General features: G+C 36.9%; 1 protein-coding gene and 2 long non-coding RNA genes across 13 annotated transcripts; 2 read left to right on the top strand and 1 right to left on the bottom strand.

Annotated features, from left to right (window-relative positions):
- Nucleotides 1–4670: 4670 nt before the first annotated feature.
- Nucleotides 4671–7741, bottom strand: LOC110893590. The gene is made up of 3 exons (XM_022140687.2): nt 7598–7741; nt 5776–7171; nt 4671–4807 (listed from the first exon to the last, which is right to left on the bottom strand). Exons 1-3 carry the CDS (start codon nt 7739–7741, stop codon nt 4671–4673), a joined length of 1677 nt encoding a protein of 558 aa, XP_021996379.2.
- A 590-nt stretch (nt 7742–8331) lies between these two features.
- On the top strand, nt 8332–9433 carry LOC110897152. The gene is made up of 4 exons (XR_002568490.2): nt 8332–8627; nt 8700–8840; nt 8941–9021; nt 9292–9433. It is a non-coding gene; the product is annotated as an uncharacterized LOC110897152 (long non-coding RNA).
- Nucleotides 9434–14022: 4589 nt separating this feature from the next.
- Nucleotides 14023–16770, top strand: LOC110896030. 11 transcript variants are annotated; one of them, XR_002567589.2, is made up of 9 exons: nt 14027–14465; nt 14554–14602; nt 15039–15195; nt 15270–15339; nt 15430–15458; nt 15544–15652; nt 15943–16073; nt 16163–16538; nt 16672–16770. It is a non-coding gene; the product is annotated as an uncharacterized LOC110896030 (long non-coding RNA). The 11 variants fall into 11 exon arrangements; XR_002567594.2 differs by having other exon boundaries at nt 14025–14465; nt 15039–15187; nt 15430–15652; XR_002567588.2 differs by having other exon boundaries at nt 14026–14465; nt 15430–15652.
- The last annotated feature ends 41 nt before the right edge of the window (nt 16771–16811 follow it).

Genomic DNA, 16811 nt, shown 5'->3' on the forward strand with positions numbered 1-16811 from the left:
ATTTGGTAAAACAAAAGATCCTCGAAACAATTTCTACTCAGAATATGATAAACCAAAAATACCGGGAAGCAAATCAAAGAAACATGGATAGAAATAAAAGAGGTTAAATAATACTTTTGTCAGCTTTCAACCCATTTGACCCGTTTCATACTAAGGGAAGTTTTAATATTTGACCCATTCGACCATTAGAGATAACATTTAACCCATATCGATCTATTTTTAAGTAAAAGTGTTAAAACTATAATAGAAAAAAAAAATAAAATCTTGAAGCTGATCAAACCTGGTCATTTTGCAAGTCGGCATCATCATTCTTAAATATCACCTTTTCGGTATTCAGTAATTTCCTAGGGTGCTTTGGCAATAATTCTGATTCTCCTCTCTTCAGTTCTAACGGAAAGCTAGCGGGTATCTTGTATAAAATGTATTATAATTAGTTTATTTACAAGACACACACGCATACAAAAATGATGTTTAATCTACCTACAGAAGCAGGATATGATATCTTGATTTCATAGCACGTCTTCGGTCTTAGCCCCTGAAGTTGGTAGATTCGGGACCCATTTTGTAACGGCATAAGCCCTGTAACATTTACAACATAAAAAACAAGAATTATGAGAAACCGTCTATGAATCATTAACAAATAATGCTGGCACGAGTAGTGAACGAAGATGACTTCAGTAAACGAGTATATGCAAGAAAGTACCTTCCTATGACTTGTAGTGTAATCAAGCAAAGCAGAAAGCAACAATCTTGAGTACTTGCACTCACCATTCTACTGCATTCAAAATTGTATGTTTTCAATTCAAATCCAACTTATGGTATTCAGAAACTTTCACTTTTCTTTAGATCAGTTTTCAACTTTAGTGAATGTGATCATACCCAAGAGGCTAATTAGAAAGAATATACACCTGCAACTTTATGCTATTGGTAGCAAAATCAACCAAACACATCAATCCAACAGAAATTGCAAACAAGTTAAATGATTTTGCCTAATGATCATGAAATTAAACATACAAATGTTGAAGGAATTTACCTGGATAGAAAGCTCTGATCATCTAAACCGACGACGAGAGTCGAAGCCCCAATTGGCGACCTCTGCAATCCTTCCACCTGAGAGAAAGAAGCTCCATCACCTTCCGTAAACTGAGAGAAAGAAATCAGAAGGGAAGAAATCGGTTGGGGCAGGGGGTGAAATCCCTAGACTCTGTACCCATATGATTTTGCAATAGTATTCCAGTTTCTAATTCCCACCCACGGTACTGTCAACCCAAATTTCTTAGAGCCGCAATTGCAAGAACCAATCGTATAGAGGTTATTCGGCGTTACAGGCGAGTAAGTATCAAAGTAGTCTAGACCCTCCTTTTGTCTAAATCCTTTGATCACTAACCTTGCCTTGTATTTATCAATACTTCCGTCAGCTTTCATCTTCCTTTTGAATATCCAACGATATCCAAGTGGTTTACAACCAGGTGGAAGATCTACTAACTCCCAAGTATGATTTTGCAATATAGAATCAATTTCATTCTTAATTGCTTCTTGCCATTGAGGTCCTTCTGTGGAGGTAACCGCTTCGCGGTAGATGTTGGGTCCACCCTTAACCATGTAGCTCATGAAGTCTGGACCAAAGGATTTTTCAACCCTTTGTCGTTTACTCCGTCTAAGCTCACCCTCCTCGACCTCAGGTCGTTCATGTGTTTCATCTACCCTTGTAGATGAACTTGGACCTGGTTCATCTAACCATGTAGATGGACTTGGACCCGCTTCATCAGACGCTGTTGATGAAGTCGCTTGTGTTTGTCCTAACATAGGAAACACATTCTCAAAATATGAGACGATATGGGAATTTGCTTCTATGATAGTGTGTTTGTGTACATCGGGATTCTTGGACTCATGTACAAGAAAACGATGTGCACTACTTTGTTATGCATATCCTATGAAAATGCAATCAACCGTTTTGGGTCCTATCCTAAGAGCCTTAGGAGGTGGTACAATCACCTTAGCTAGGCACCCCCACTTTCAAGTATTTGTACGAAGGCTTCCTTTTTCTCCATAACTCATATGGAGTTTCGTCCCTATTTTTCAAAGGTATCTTGTTCAAAAGATAGTTTGCTGAGAGAATGGCATCCCCCCGCATTTCTTGGTTCACTCCCGAACTGATCAACATGGCGTTCATCATCTCTTTCAATGTGCGGTTCTTTCGTTCCACCACGCCATTTGATTGTGGAGAATAAGGAGGTGTACACTCATGTATAATGCCACTTTTTGCGCATAAATCCGCAAAAGGTGCAATATATTCACCTCCTCGATCGCTTCTTACAGCTTTTATCTTCTTTTTAAGTTGATTCTCAACTTCATTTTTGTACAAGATAAACTTTTCTTTTGCTTCGTCTTTACTCTTAAGTAAATACACGTAGCAATATTTAGTACAATCATCAATAAACGTGATGAAGTACTTATTTCCTCCACGCGTGGGAACCGCTTTTAATTCACACACATCGGTATGAATTAAATCAAGGGGTTCGGTTATTCGTTCAACCGATTTAAACAATGATCTCGTAAGTTTGGATTCGACACATGTCTTGCATTTATGATCGGAGTCGATATGGAATGTTGGTATCAAGTTTAATTTAATTAAACGTCGTAATGAATTAAAATTTACATGCCCTAGTCTACCATGCCAAACATTAGAAGACTCAATCATGTAAGTAGAAGTAGAAATTTCATTCATTTTCTTGTTTTGGTTTACAACCATTACATTCATTTTAAACATTCCATTAAGGGCATAGCCCTTTCCAACAAACATTCCTCGTCTAGAAAAAACAAAGTTGTCCGATTCAAACACTAGACGAAATCCAAACTTGTTGAGCATCCATCCCAACACGAGATTCTTCCATATCTCTGGGACATAAAGCACATTGGTCAAAGTAAGCTCCTTGCCAAACGTCATCTTCAGGATGACAGTGCCTTCCCCTTTGATGCTTGCGGTTGCTTTATTTCCCATATAAAGCTTTTCTTCACCCGACGCTTCCTTGAATGTAGAGAAACGAGCCTTGTCTCCACAAAGATGGTGGGTTGCACCCGTGTCAACAAACCATCCTTTTGGGTTTTCACCCACCGCGTTAACTTCTTCAATCATTGTTGCTTCCTCGGTTATCATTGCAATTAGAGGCATACCATCCTCATCAACCATGTGCGCACGCTCACGCTTAGGTTTCTTGCATTGGTTAGCACGGTGCCCCGTCTCGTTACAATTGTAACAAGTACCTTGGAAAGGCGCAGACTTCTTTTTCACAGTCCCCTTTTTCGGTCCAAGGTTGTTAACCTTTGCTTTTCCCTTGTTGTTTTTACCCTTGCCCTTATTGCCCTTTGAGGATTCCCCAACTTCCACCATGTTCGCCTTAGCCGAAGCTTGCAAAATGGTTCCTTTTTGGGCCACCTTGTTGTCCTCTTCTATACGAAGACGGCCGACAAGTTCCTCAATTGTCATTTCCTTTCGCTTATGCTTTAGGTAGTTTTTGAACTCTACCCACGAAGGAGGCAATTTTTCAATCATGGTTGCCACTTGAAATATCTCGCTAAGTACCATTCCCTCAGCATGGATGTCATGTAGTATAATTTGCAACTCTTGGACTTGGTTCATAACAGTCTTGTTATCAACCATTTTGTAGTCCAAGAAACGGGCTACCACAAATTTCTTTGTGCCAGCATCCTCCGTTTTGTACTTCTTGTCCAAGGCATCCCATAAATCTTTGGAAGTCTTGACATTGTAGTACACATTATACAACGCATCCGAAAGGCCGTTGAGTACATAGCCTCGACATATGAAATCTGAGTGCTTCCAAGCTTCTACCGCGAGCCTGAGCGTCAGTCTCCCCTTCTGCTGGTTGGGGAGCGGTTTCAGTCAAGAACCTCACAAGGTTCATGGTGGTCAAATAGAAGAACATCTTCTGTTGCCACCTTTTGAAGTGGAGACCCGAGAACTTCTCAGGTCTTTCAGCATGATTTGCCACTGTGGACGCTCCCACAGTGTTGGCAGGAGTGCTGACAACAACATTGTGTTGCTGGTGTTCACGTTTTCAGTCGACATTCTGAAATGTTCCAAGAAAACAAGTTAATAAACTGTTTCCAAAATAATAAATACGCTAATTTATTATTTTTATGAGTGCGAAAAAACCAGCCGTGTAGCTTCTAAGTCCAACTTTGAAGACGACAACAGTAGGATTTTTAGAACTCAGCGTCAGAAAGGAGTAGAAGCAGAGTTTTGTTTTGACAAAGTCGCTACTTTGAATCAAAACAGAGAAAAGAAAATCTGTTTTTTTTTAAAACACAACTGTATGAATTCAAAACTGATTCGAATTCACAGCAGAATATGTTTGTGATTCTACACGAATGGTGTTTTAAAAAATTTGTTTTAAGATTGTAGGAATCCGTTCGTGCAAAATAAATAAATTCTTTTATTAACTTGATTACTGAACAAATACATAATACAACTAAAACTGAATTACAATTACAATTGAAAGTAAAAGTAAAAACAAGAACAGAGAATTAAATAAAATCTGGTGTTCTTGGCTGAGGATCGTGTTAGACACGGGTCACTTAAAACAAATTTCGTGTCTCCCAGGAGAACACGTTTGTTTGGAGAACATGTTTGTTTCCAGGATACAACGGCCCTAGCAGTTGTACTGCCGGTCTTGACTCCAACCCGAAGGTGTACCTTGAATGCTTGAAGAAGAATTCTGTGTGAGAAGATTGTAGAGAGTTGGTGATTTTCGGTGTCTGGTTCTGCAGAAGGGATCTCCTATTTTTACTGCATATTCGAAGTAGAAACTGAAAAAATGAATTAAATGGGTGAATTAAGTTGCATTGAACGTCATCAATGCACTTTAATTCGTTATTTAATTCACAGTCAAACGCATTAACTTCGTCAGTTTCGAATGCTGAAACGCAACTGCACGCTCATGCGCGTGTGCGACACGTCACGTGTGAGCCTCTACGAGCACGCCACACAGTCGTGCCGTTTTGGCTCACTTTGGTGCGCCGCGCACGTCACTTCATTGCCCATGCTCAATGTGCGAGTGCGTGCCACCATGCCACGTGTACTCGTGCACGTACGCGCATCACTGCCACGTCATGCGCCACTGTGCGTGGACCCACCTGCGTCATGCGCCTGCATGCCACGTCACCAACCTACTTGGTCCTTGCAACCCTTGTGCTCCACCACACGCACATGGTCAAAAATACAAAGGCGGCTCTCAAGCGACTCGCGGCGATGCGAGCGTGACATGGTATAACATGCCGGTGGGAGATAAATACTCTTAGCTCTCTCAACAGGGGCAAGGTCTTTATGTATTCCCATTTCTTCCATGTCTTTACGAACATTAATCCCATCTTTAGTTTTTCCAGGAATGTTTAGCAATAGGCCCAACAAACTATCGTACACATTTTTCTCAATATGCATAACATCTAGGCAATGTCGAACTTCCAAACTTTTCCAGTAAGGCAAATCCCAAAAAATGACCTCTTTTTCCAATTGTCTCTGGTCTCGGTACGAGATCTTTTTCCTAGAACGGTATTCATATTTTCTACTCGTGAAAATGCATCAAAATCTTTCCTAGCCCTTCCGAGCTCCTCATTTCCGTCAAACTCTTCTGTGAGTCTTCGATAATGGTGATCTCGTGGAAGAAATCGTCGATGTCCCATATACACAGTTTTTTTTGCAATGTTTTAATCTTATAGAGCTTGTTTCGTTTTCACACACAGGACAAGCTAGTTTACCTTTTGTGCTATATCCTGACAAATTGGCGTATGCTGGGAAATCACCTATAGTGCAAAAAATCATGGCGCGTAACTTAAAGCTCATCTTTTCATAAGCATCGTACATGTCTACACCTGAGCTCCATAGGGTTTTAAGGTCATCAATCAAATGAGACAAATAAACATCAATGTCATTACCAGGTTGTTTTGAACCCTGAATTAACAATGACATCATTATGTATTTTCTTTTTGGACCCTGAATTAACAATGACATCATTATGTATTTTCTTTTCATGCATAGCCATGGAGGAAGGTTGTAGATGCATAAAAGAACCAGCCAAGTACTATGACAACTACTCATGTTTCCGAAAGGATTTATACCGTCTGAACTAAGGCCAAATCGTATATTTCTAACCTCGTTTCCAAAATCGGGATAATCGTAATCAAAGTTTCTCCACTGAGGTGAATCTGCCACATCTATTAACTTTCCATCATCCTTACGCTCTTCGGAATGCCAACGCAACAACTTTGACTCTTTAGGATTAGCAAATAAACGCTTTAATCTCGGTATAATAGGGAAATACCATAATAATTTAGCTGGAGGCCCGTTTTTCGTCACATCGTCATCATAATCATTAGTTTCATTTTTACGTTTGTACCTCGATTCACCGCATGTAACACACGTATGAGCTTTCTCGTACTGATTTCTATACAACATACAATCATTGGGACATGCATGTATTCTTTCCACCTCTAATTCCATTGGACACATCAATTTCTTAGCTTGGTACACAGATATGGGTAGCTCGTTGTCTGTGGGTAGCATATCGTGCAATAACTCCAATAGACATGTAAAACTCTTATCGCTCCAATTGTATTTTGTCTTTAAGTTAAAGAGTTTTAACACAGCGCTAAGCTTAGAAAATTTTGTACAATCAACGTATAACGGTTTTTCTTCATCGGCAAATAATTGTTGTAGTTTTTCTAGATCACTGTCATCAGCATTAGCTTCCAAATCATTGCGCATGTCATTTAAATTATCGTTGACCTCATTTATATTATCATAGTCCTCGTTTAAATTATCACTGTCATCTCTAATATGCGAGGCGTTGTTCTCATCATTATAATTAGAGCCTAAATTTATTGAGGTTGCGCTACGATTAGCAAGTGACTCCCCGTGTTTTGACCAACAAGTATAATTAAACATAAATCCATTTCTCAACAAATGATACTCGATGTCTCGTATATCCTTATCCTTGAAGTCGGTAAAATTTTTACATTCCATACAAGGACACGGAACAAGTTCGTTTCCTTTTTTCACACTATCCTCTTGAGCAATCTTAAGAAAAAGTTTCATGTTGGTCACAAATCTTGGGTCAGTACGTCTAATTTCATACATCCAATAGTTATGATCCATCTGAAATGCATAACCAAACAAAAAAAATAGATTTGAATTGAAATATTAAGTATGATGTGGATGAATCAACGAAAATTAATGCACAAGTTTTGTCCTTTATGTTTGTATCAAATTTCAGACGGTATCCTTTAACACAAAACTTGACGGGTTTTGTACTTAATGTTTCAAAATCTTGCACAACATGTCCTTTAAGCCTAACTCAGATATTTTTTCTTGTTAAGTCTGGTCAGACAAAGTATCTTAGTCTTTTTACTCATTTAGTTATAGTATTATAATAAATAAAAAACCAAAATTAAAAAGTTAATTATATTATAACACATTTATATTCAAAAGGTTATAACACATTTATATTCAAAAGGTTATAACACATTTATATTGTTGTATTTTATCACATTTATATGTCTGACTCTCTCACTATCAGCTAGCCTTCACCAGGGCCACAACCACCAACCCAACACCTCCCACCACCACACCCACTATTGCAACAACCTGTAACAACCAAACTATTACCGTCCACTGCCAATGAAACCCCACCAAAACCCGAACCACATCTTCAACTTTTCGCCGCATATGGTTAGATCTGATTGGATTTCATGCCAGTTGCAGGCTTTGAAACGAGAAGAATGGTCAGATATCACAGTTCTTATCCTGACTGTATAAATCAAATGCTTCACTGGGTTGATGCCTATCGGCTACGGAGATAGCGTTTCAGCAGCGTCAAGTTAATTATATTATAACACATTTATAGCTTAGACTTTAGAGATCCTGAAAGTGATTTTGTTGAACGGTTGTGTTTTAGGGTTGTTTAGGTGAGATGTAGGAAAGTGAACGTGAAGATGTAAGACAATGGCAACCACCACATCTTCCTTCCTCCGTAAATCATATGCTCCACCCTGGCCTCTTCTTCATCATCATCATCGTACCTTACTTGCTCCTAAACTTCCTTCTGTTTTGAAGTACCCGAAGCTTCGATTACTATAATGGTATATTCATTGGGGTCGAAATTTCTTTCGATAACAGCATTTCATTTTTCTGTGCACGTGCCATTAGCAAGTTGACACCAGAGGCATCTTTAAACATGATGAATGAAGTAGAAGTTATTTATTGTTTATATATATTTGTCATTGTGGTTTTTGAAGAGTTTATTGGATTGTAGTATTAATCTGATATGCTGTTTTACCTGTTTTGGTTGCCGATTACATGCTTCGTCTATCTCGAATGATATGCTAATTACATGTTACAGGTGCTAATGTTTGGTTTTTTTTTTAAAGTAGATAAATTAAAATAAAACGGTTAATATGGTGGGGTAGGACCATCCTCCATTTCCAGTGATTCTACCTTTTAAAGGAGCATCCTCCAAGGAACTATGATGTGGCGCCTACGTGGCGTATCATCCTCTAAGGAGGACCATCACCATACCGCATAGCCTAAGAAAAGGCCCTCCTGGCTCCAATTTGTAAGTTCAATGTTTTCTTATTGCTTCTTTAATTAACTGCAGATGATTGAGTTTTGTTTTTTCGCGTTGCAGGCCGGCAATCTATCGTTCAGGTTTCAAGTGTGTAAAGTGTAACAAATCATATTCAAGTAAAAACATGCATCTCGATCTTACACTAATTGCTGGTGCAAAAGAATATGTTGAAGCTCAACCTTCTCGGACTGAGTTATTTCGGTACGTATTAATCTGTGTACTCAATTAGGTATCATGTGGACTTTATTCTACAACATCCTGTGAGTTATATCTTCTAACATTGGTCTTGTACCTTCATCAGGAGCCCACTTGTTTCATTTTTGTATGAACGTGGATGGCGTCAAAATTTCAACCTTACTGGCTTCCTGGTCCCGAAGAGGAGGTTTTTTATTATTATTTATCTTATTGTTATATATAAAATAGACAATTTTGACCTATTTACTTTTGAATGGGATGATTCGGGTTATGTTTATATCTCAAACGGGTCAAACGAACAAAATCGTAAAGTTTTCATAAACGGGAATGCGTCAAAGCATGTCTAAGTCTCCCATATTTTATTTTTTAAATGCATACAACCTTCTATATGATCTATAATTTTTCTATAAAAATTCTGATGTTATTGAAATAATATTTTTTTTTTGGTATCGTGCAGTTCAAGATGGCTCAAGAGGACTTCAAGCCAGCAGGTGGAATTTTAGTGGATGTTAGTTGTGGAAGCGGTTTGTTTTCCCGCAAGTTTGCAAAATCTAGGACCTATTCAAAAGTCATAACTTATTTGTTTTCCCGCAACTGAAGCTTTTACGAAACACAATTTTAGATGAAACAAGAAAAAAAACTATATATGTGTAACAATAATACAATACATGTACAAAACCACTTAAATTAGTGATTTCATTAAATAATAAATTAAAAAAAGTGTCATAAGTGTTACCTTGAAGTGTGAAGATCCACAATGAAGGAAACTAGGATTGAACAACTTGACACTAGTGAAAAAAAGAGCAAATAAGACGGTTTAGAAAAAGGCTTTTAAGACAATTTTATGGAAACCGCCATATTTGATATTTGGATTTATGAAATCTTCATTAAACCGTCATATTAGACCTAATATATTAAACCGTCATATTAGGCCTATTTATTTCTTATTTTATTATTAAAAATTTATATATAAACAATACAAATTCCCTTTAACTTAAAATTTAAAGGATCTTAAAATTTAAAGGATAAGTACAACGAGTAAAGAAGATCACACAAATGATAATAAAATAATAAGAACAAATAAATAAATCAGTTTCCAAATCCAAACCCATATTATCTAGTTATCTAGACTAGTTTTAAAACCGTCGCCGCGTTGCGGCGAAATTTTTTTGTTATTTATTCTGTGTTTATATGTGTTTGAAATCGCTACGAGCACACAGAATTGCTGACAAGAATAAAATGTAGAAAAAACACTAAAAAATAACCGAAAGAAAATCAACTAAAAAAGTTGTATGGTAATGATGTTGTTCGGTAGAAGCCCGTAGTCAGAGATGAGCAAATAGCAATGGGTACCGGTACCGAATTTCCTGAACCGAAAGATCCTAAGTACCAGTTCGGTACTGACGTTTGGCGTTCCTAGTACCGGTTCGCTACCGGTTTTACCTTCATATACCGATATTGTAACCGGTATTTTCGGTACTAATACCGATTCGGTATCAGTTGACACCGAGCTCATCTCTACCCCTGAAACTAAAAGAAAGTTGTACGATACCGTTGATGTTCGTACGGTACCCATGATCAGGGATGAGCAAATGGTACTGGGTAACAATACCAAATTTCTCAAACTAAAAGATTATCAAACTCAATCCGGTACCGACTTTTGGTGTTTTATATACCAGGCTGGTGCTGGTTTGTACCTTCATGTACCGATAACGAACCGTTATTTTCGATATACATACTGGTTAACACCAAGCTTATCAGACTTAAAAAGTAAAGGAGATAACAATTATTATAATATTAAGATAATAAAACTATACAAAAAACTTTATAAAATATTTTATTATATTTGTAGTTTACTGTTCATTTGATTCACTTTAGACTATGGGGTATGGGGCTTGGGTTGGGGGAAAACGCCCAAGCCACCACCCCGGGCGGGCTTGGGTTGGGGTGTGGCCATTGGGGCTTGGGTTTGAAGCCGGGTGTGGGGCGGACTTGAGATCCGATGTGGCGGCCTCCTATTCGTTGTTCACCGCCATGTCATAGCGGGTGTTTGCATGTTTGAATTTTAATAAACTGCCAAGCCACGCCCCTAACCCAAGCCCCGCCATACCCCACGGACACGTCACTCACCAGTGGGGGGGGGGGGGTTCCAATTCCACATGTCAACTCATGCCCCCCAACCCAAGCCCCACCATACCCCACGATGTTAGGAGAATTCCAAACATAAAACATATGTTAATTATATGTACAGAAATCAAGAAAAAAATCAATAGGTTTGAAAAAGGTATTCATCATATTAATATACTTCAAAATTTTATGTTATTATTGCGATCCATATGTTTAAATGAAAATTAGGAAAAATAACTAAAAGTTGAAAGAAATATGCAAGAAAGTATGAAGAAATAAGCAAAATTTATGTTATTATTGCGACGGTCGCCTGAACCCTAAACCCAGGCCCACTGGAGATGTCCATCTAACTCTGTTTGTCTCTGTTCTAGCTGGGTAAGTGATACTCGAGCTTGGAGCTGCTCGTTGGAGTACCAAGGCGGTCGGCCGGAGAAAATGGCTGGCAACTGTCACTCTCTCTCATCTTTTCATCGTTCTCTCACGTTTCTCTCTCTTTCTCTAGATCTCACTTGCGTATATGAACAACCCAACACCACCCTCAGATGACGCGTGGTCTACTTTGACACTCACCTGCGCACCTGGTTCTTTAAGACAGTGGGGGTATGGTGGGGCGGGGGTTTGGGGCATGGGTTGACACGTGGACTTCGTTGGGCACCGCTGGTTAGTTGCATGTTGGGTCGGTATGGCGGGGCGTGGCTAGCCCGCGTGGGTTGGCCACGTGTTATAAATTTTTTTCAATTATTATAAAAATACACACAAAATTAGAAAAAAAAAAGTCTAGCCAGCCAACCCAGTCAATGAGAGCCGGCCACGGAAAACCGCTAGGCCCGCCCAACGCCTGGGTTGAAACCCCCGCCCAAGGGGTAACACCGAAATCCAAGCCCAACCACAATAGTGACTTAAGCGTTTGTACCCAACCCATACCCCAACCCCACCATATACCCCATAATCTAATATGTTTGAAATATATTACCAACTTGAACTCATTTCACTATTCATTCAGTTTACATTTTATTAGATATAGATTGTGATATATTCTTTCAAGATATGTGTTGTTTTTAACCAACACGTGGTGAACAAATGGATTCGATTGATACTCTCATTACAACATGTGAATTACAAAATGTGAAAACTTTATGCAACTTCTTGTTCACGATTTATATTGAATTGACACCTATCTATACTATATATTATAATGAGCCACAACTATTTGAAGAAAATATGGTTAGGAATAACATTATGCATACCCATACATGTAATTAGTTGTCATTTTAATGTTATATAATAAAAAAATCCTTATAACTTTAAACAAAAATAATACTAATACTTTTATCTTTAAACAAAAACAAAGATAATACTTTTAAAATTTAAACAAAAAGATTCTATCATTATTTATTCTATAAAAAAATAGAACATCTTATTGCAAATTCTAAAGTTCATAATCTCAACAAGTTCAAGCCAAATCAATTCAAATTAACGTTCATTCTTCATTAAAATTTAAACAAAAAGATTCTATCATTATTTATTCTATAAGAATAGAACATCTTTTGTGTTTTTAGGTCATTACGTTTTAGAAATAAGACATTTTTAAGAGTTTTCTGGTCATTGCGTTTTAGAAATAAAACATTTTTGAAGTGTTTTTAGTCATTGTGCTTTAGGTAAACACATTTTTATGTGTTTTCATCAGTTCATTGCGTTTTAAAGAGAACAGTTTCTTTTGTGTTTTTAGGCCATTGCGTTTTAGAAATAAGACATTTTTATGTGTTTTCTGGCCATTGCGTTTTAGAAAAAAGACATTTTAAGTGTTTTCTGGTCATTGCGTTTTAAAAACAAGACATTTCTTTGTGTTTTTGGTGCATTGCGTTTTAGGTAAAACACATTTTTATGTGTTTTCAGTCCATTGCGTTTTAGAAAGTATACTTTCTTATGTGTTTTTAGGCTATTGCGTTTTAGAAAAAAAGACATTTTAAGTGTTTTCTAGCCATTGCGTTTTAGAAATAAGACATTTCTTTGTGTTTTTGGTGTATTGCGTTTTAGGTAAAACACATTCAGTCCATTGCGTTTTAGAAAGTACACTTTCTTTTGCGTTTTTAGGCTATTGCGTTTTTAGGCTATTGCATTTTAGAAATAAGATATTTCTTTGTGTTTTCTGGCCATTGCGTTTTAGAAATAAGACATTTATTTGTGTTTTTTGTGCATTGCGTTTTTTAGAAAAAGTCGTTTTTTTACGTTTTTTTTTCATTGCGTTTTACGCAACTGGGTTTTCAAAAAAAAAATTCAAAAATATAGCAATAGTATACTCGTTTTAAAGATAAAAAAACGCTCGTTTTTTGGTGCAATTTTTATAAAAAAAATAATGTCGTATGAAGGGGGAGAATTGGAGGAGAGAGAAACTATTGTCCTGAATTGAGTACAATGTCATTACACAAACCCACGCGGCTCTTTCTTCTCTTCAATTTCCCTCATTTAATCTTAGCCTTGATTAAATCAATTGATAATCAAGATTACTTGCTAGACAAATAAACTTTCTATTATATCCTAACAATAGGGACTAAATATGCAGTATATTATTTCGTCACTTTATACTTTTGCCATGTAAAAGTTAGTTAATACGTTGCTTGTTATTGCATTTTGTTTGTCTTTATCTCCAAATTATTTATCAAAACTTCTATCGGATACGAAAGGAAAGATCAATTATTGTTGTACTCTTTTAATAATTACCTTAGTTGAAAAAAACAACAATCGAAAAATAGAACTTTTTAACAGATCCTGAATTACCTTAAGAATCTTGTTAAATTCAAGTAATTATGATTTGATATAACAAGGTAACTAAATAATAATAATAATAATAATAATAATAATAATAATAATAATAATAATAATAATAATAATCTATATCTATATTATTATAAAAAGGAGAAGTGACGTACACAAATGTAATTTTATATTGCGTCCAACTCTTAAAGAAATATGTACAACTAATGTAAGCTTGTTTTATAGGGGCAAAGTTGTAAAGAAACCAACATTTTAAGACACCACAAGGGTATAATAGTAAACCTCCTCCTGCGTTAATTGTCTAAAGCTTTTCGGTTCCCATTGTACGTCTCTTCCTTCTTCGACTATTCCTCACAGGTATTACAACTTAGAGAGACCGATGGTTTCTCTTGGAAGGAAACATTTTGTCACTCCTTCTCTTCCAAACCTCCTGAAGAATGAAACCATCTGAGTGTAATCGAAACCATGGCAGTGTGTTCAACCATCTATAGAACAAACCCTACGCGTCATCCTCCAACAACGGTGGCTTTAGGGTTCTGTCGCAAGTCAGGGTTATTAGGATTCGGGCAGATGAATCTTGTGGTTCACATGTTTCACATGTTTGATTCAGGTCGAGTTGGAGTGACTTTACGGCGACAGAAACTAACATGGCGTTGTGAAGATTTCTGGCGAGACGATTAGGGTTCCGACGAGCCCTTTCAGTGCAAGACTGCCATCTCTGTCAAAAAGGTTTTCTCTTTAATTCGATTTCCGGAAGATGGTAAGCCTTAAATCGATAATTTGTAGCCCTAAATCTATCTTTGTATGTTGTTAATAGTTTTATTGGTTACAATGGCGTCAAAGTCATTCTTTGTGTTTAATCAGAGGTATGTTGTTCTTTGATCTTATGATTGTAATGTTTATACTTAATTAGTTGGTTAGTATATTCACATTTGAATAGTTAGTTCTTTTGAACTAATTCATCAGAGTTTTATGAATAATTATACTGATTACCTGAGCGGCTTAAGCTTGAAACTGCAAGATTAATAGTTCATATTCACTATATCATTCATCATACATTAGTAAGCAACAAATCCCTTGATTTCTAATTTTCTATGGTGAGATTATATAAAGCACATCTTTGTGAAATTATTCAGATCTGCATTTTAAGAAATCAGGGTGGGTGGTTTTGAAATTATAAGTGCTTGCTGTCTGGTTGTGAGAATGTGATAGCTTTTTCAAGTGCCTACCAAGTGTTTGTGAAAATGCTTGAATGACATTTCTTGGGAAATTGAGATTTATGTATTTTGATTGTTTTTGTAGACAAGCAGAGATAGATGTCAGAGATAGATGTTAGAAGGATTGATGTTGGTGTTACTGACCGGAGTCAATTTGGGTCCATAGAAGCTTGCGGAAGCATACACAGAACGTGCATGTATCAACCGTTGGCGTCGGTGTAATGGGCTACATAGGTAACAAGGTTCGTTTCTTCTTTCTTTTTTAACTTTTAGCATAAATTTCTCGAAATAAAAGTTATTGGTGATTTTTTTTCAGGGGTCCATATCAGTGAGTATGTCTATATATCAGACGAATTTTTGTTTCATATGCACTCATTTAACGTCTGGTGAGAGGGACATTGATATTGTTAAAAGGAATGCCGATGTGGATGAAATATATAAAAGAACGCGTTTTAATTCACTGTCAAATGCTGCAGTTCCGAGGAGCATTAAGGATCACGAGAAAGTACAGGATTTAGATATGTGGTTTGTTTTCTCTATTATTGCTTATTTCATGTGTAAAGCTTACAAATTGATTTTGTAATTTTTAGACTAATTATATGGCTGGGTGATCTTAATTACCGCTTTAATTTGTCGTACGAGGAAACACGCGATTTGATTTCCAAAAGTGCATGGTCCAAGTTGCTAGAGAGTGATCAAGTAAGTTATGATATTACTATATTCGTAACTTTGATTTTCTTGTATAAATCGATTATGAGGTTGTATGCGTAAAAATACACGTTGAAAAACTTTTGACCCCTTTGGCCCGTTTCATTTTTATCCAAAATTCTTAGATTTTATCCATTTGACCCGTTAGCTAACAAAATACAAACCGACCTGACCCTTTCATAAGTAAGTGGGAAGAAATTGAGAACCGTAGCTAACGAGCGCATCGAAGTTTTTCCTTATAAATTTTGAGATTATTTAATAACGTTACCATAAATTTGAAGCTAAGACCAGGAGTTGCGTTTGACGGGTCGACAGAAGGCGCATTAAATTTTCCACCGACTTACAAATACGAGCCGAATTCAGATAAATATTATGGCGAGGATCCTAGAGTTGAAAGGCGTACGCCCGCATGGTATGAGTTTTCATTAGAATATGTTATATTTTTTATTGTTAATTATTCTTATGAATTAATCTTTTGTTTAATTGGACACTTATATTCAGGTGTGACCTATACTTTCATATGGGAAGGGGATGCAGCAACTGAGCTACAAACGGGTTGAGATTAAACAGGCTTCTGGTGGGTGTGATAACACAGTTAAAGTATGGAAACTGTGTAACGGGATCTGGAAAATGGACTGTATTCCTGCCTTACAAATGCACACTGATTGGGTCTGTGTTGTTGTATGGGCCCTGAACCTTGGAAGCGCTTCTGTGGATGATACTGTTCTGATATGGACTATTAAAAAAGAAGGTGACAATTGGAATGGTAAGGTGTTGTATGACTTCAAGGTTCCTGTTTGGAGGGTATATTGGTCTTTAACAGGAAACCTTTTGGCGGTTGCTGCTGGCGATAATAGTGTTACATTTGCATCCTAAGGTGAGCATGTTGAATTTGATAATAAGTTTATCCAAACAATAAAAACTTATAAAATGCAACTACAAGTCACAAAAATTGTTTCAAAACGCGAACACTAAACAATAACGTGATATTTACAAATTTTTGTGGCTAGGTTTGCATCTGGGTGCTTCTAGAGGTTCCGGGACTACTTTTTTTGTCAACGTATACTCTCCTTGTCCGATACTGGGCTGAGATATATCATCAGGCATGTGAAAATGTGAAACTTATCTTATCTTCTTCAGTCTTATATGT

This window comes from Helianthus annuus, chromosome 12, assembly GCF_002127325.2.
Source record: "Helianthus annuus cultivar XRQ/B chromosome 12, HanXRQr2.0-SUNRISE, whole genome shotgun sequence".
Taxonomy (NCBI): Eukaryota; Viridiplantae; Streptophyta; class Magnoliopsida; order Asterales; family Asteraceae; genus Helianthus; species Helianthus annuus.

Excerpts from the sequence above, each read along its gene's own strand:
- LOC110893590 (XM_022140687.2), bottom strand. The coding sequence starts at position 7,741 with ATGCGGCGAAAAGTTGAAGATGTGGTTCGGGTTTTGGTGGGGTTTCAT. Across the intron at positions 7,172-7,597 it reads TGGTTGTGGCCCTGGTGAAG|ATGGATCATAACTATTGGAT; the intron begins GCTAGCTGATAG and ends TATGCATTTCAG. Across the intron at positions 4,808-5,775 it reads GTCAGGATATAGCACAAAAG|TAAAAATAGGAGATCCCTTC; the intron begins GTAAACTAGCTT and ends TCGAATATGCAG.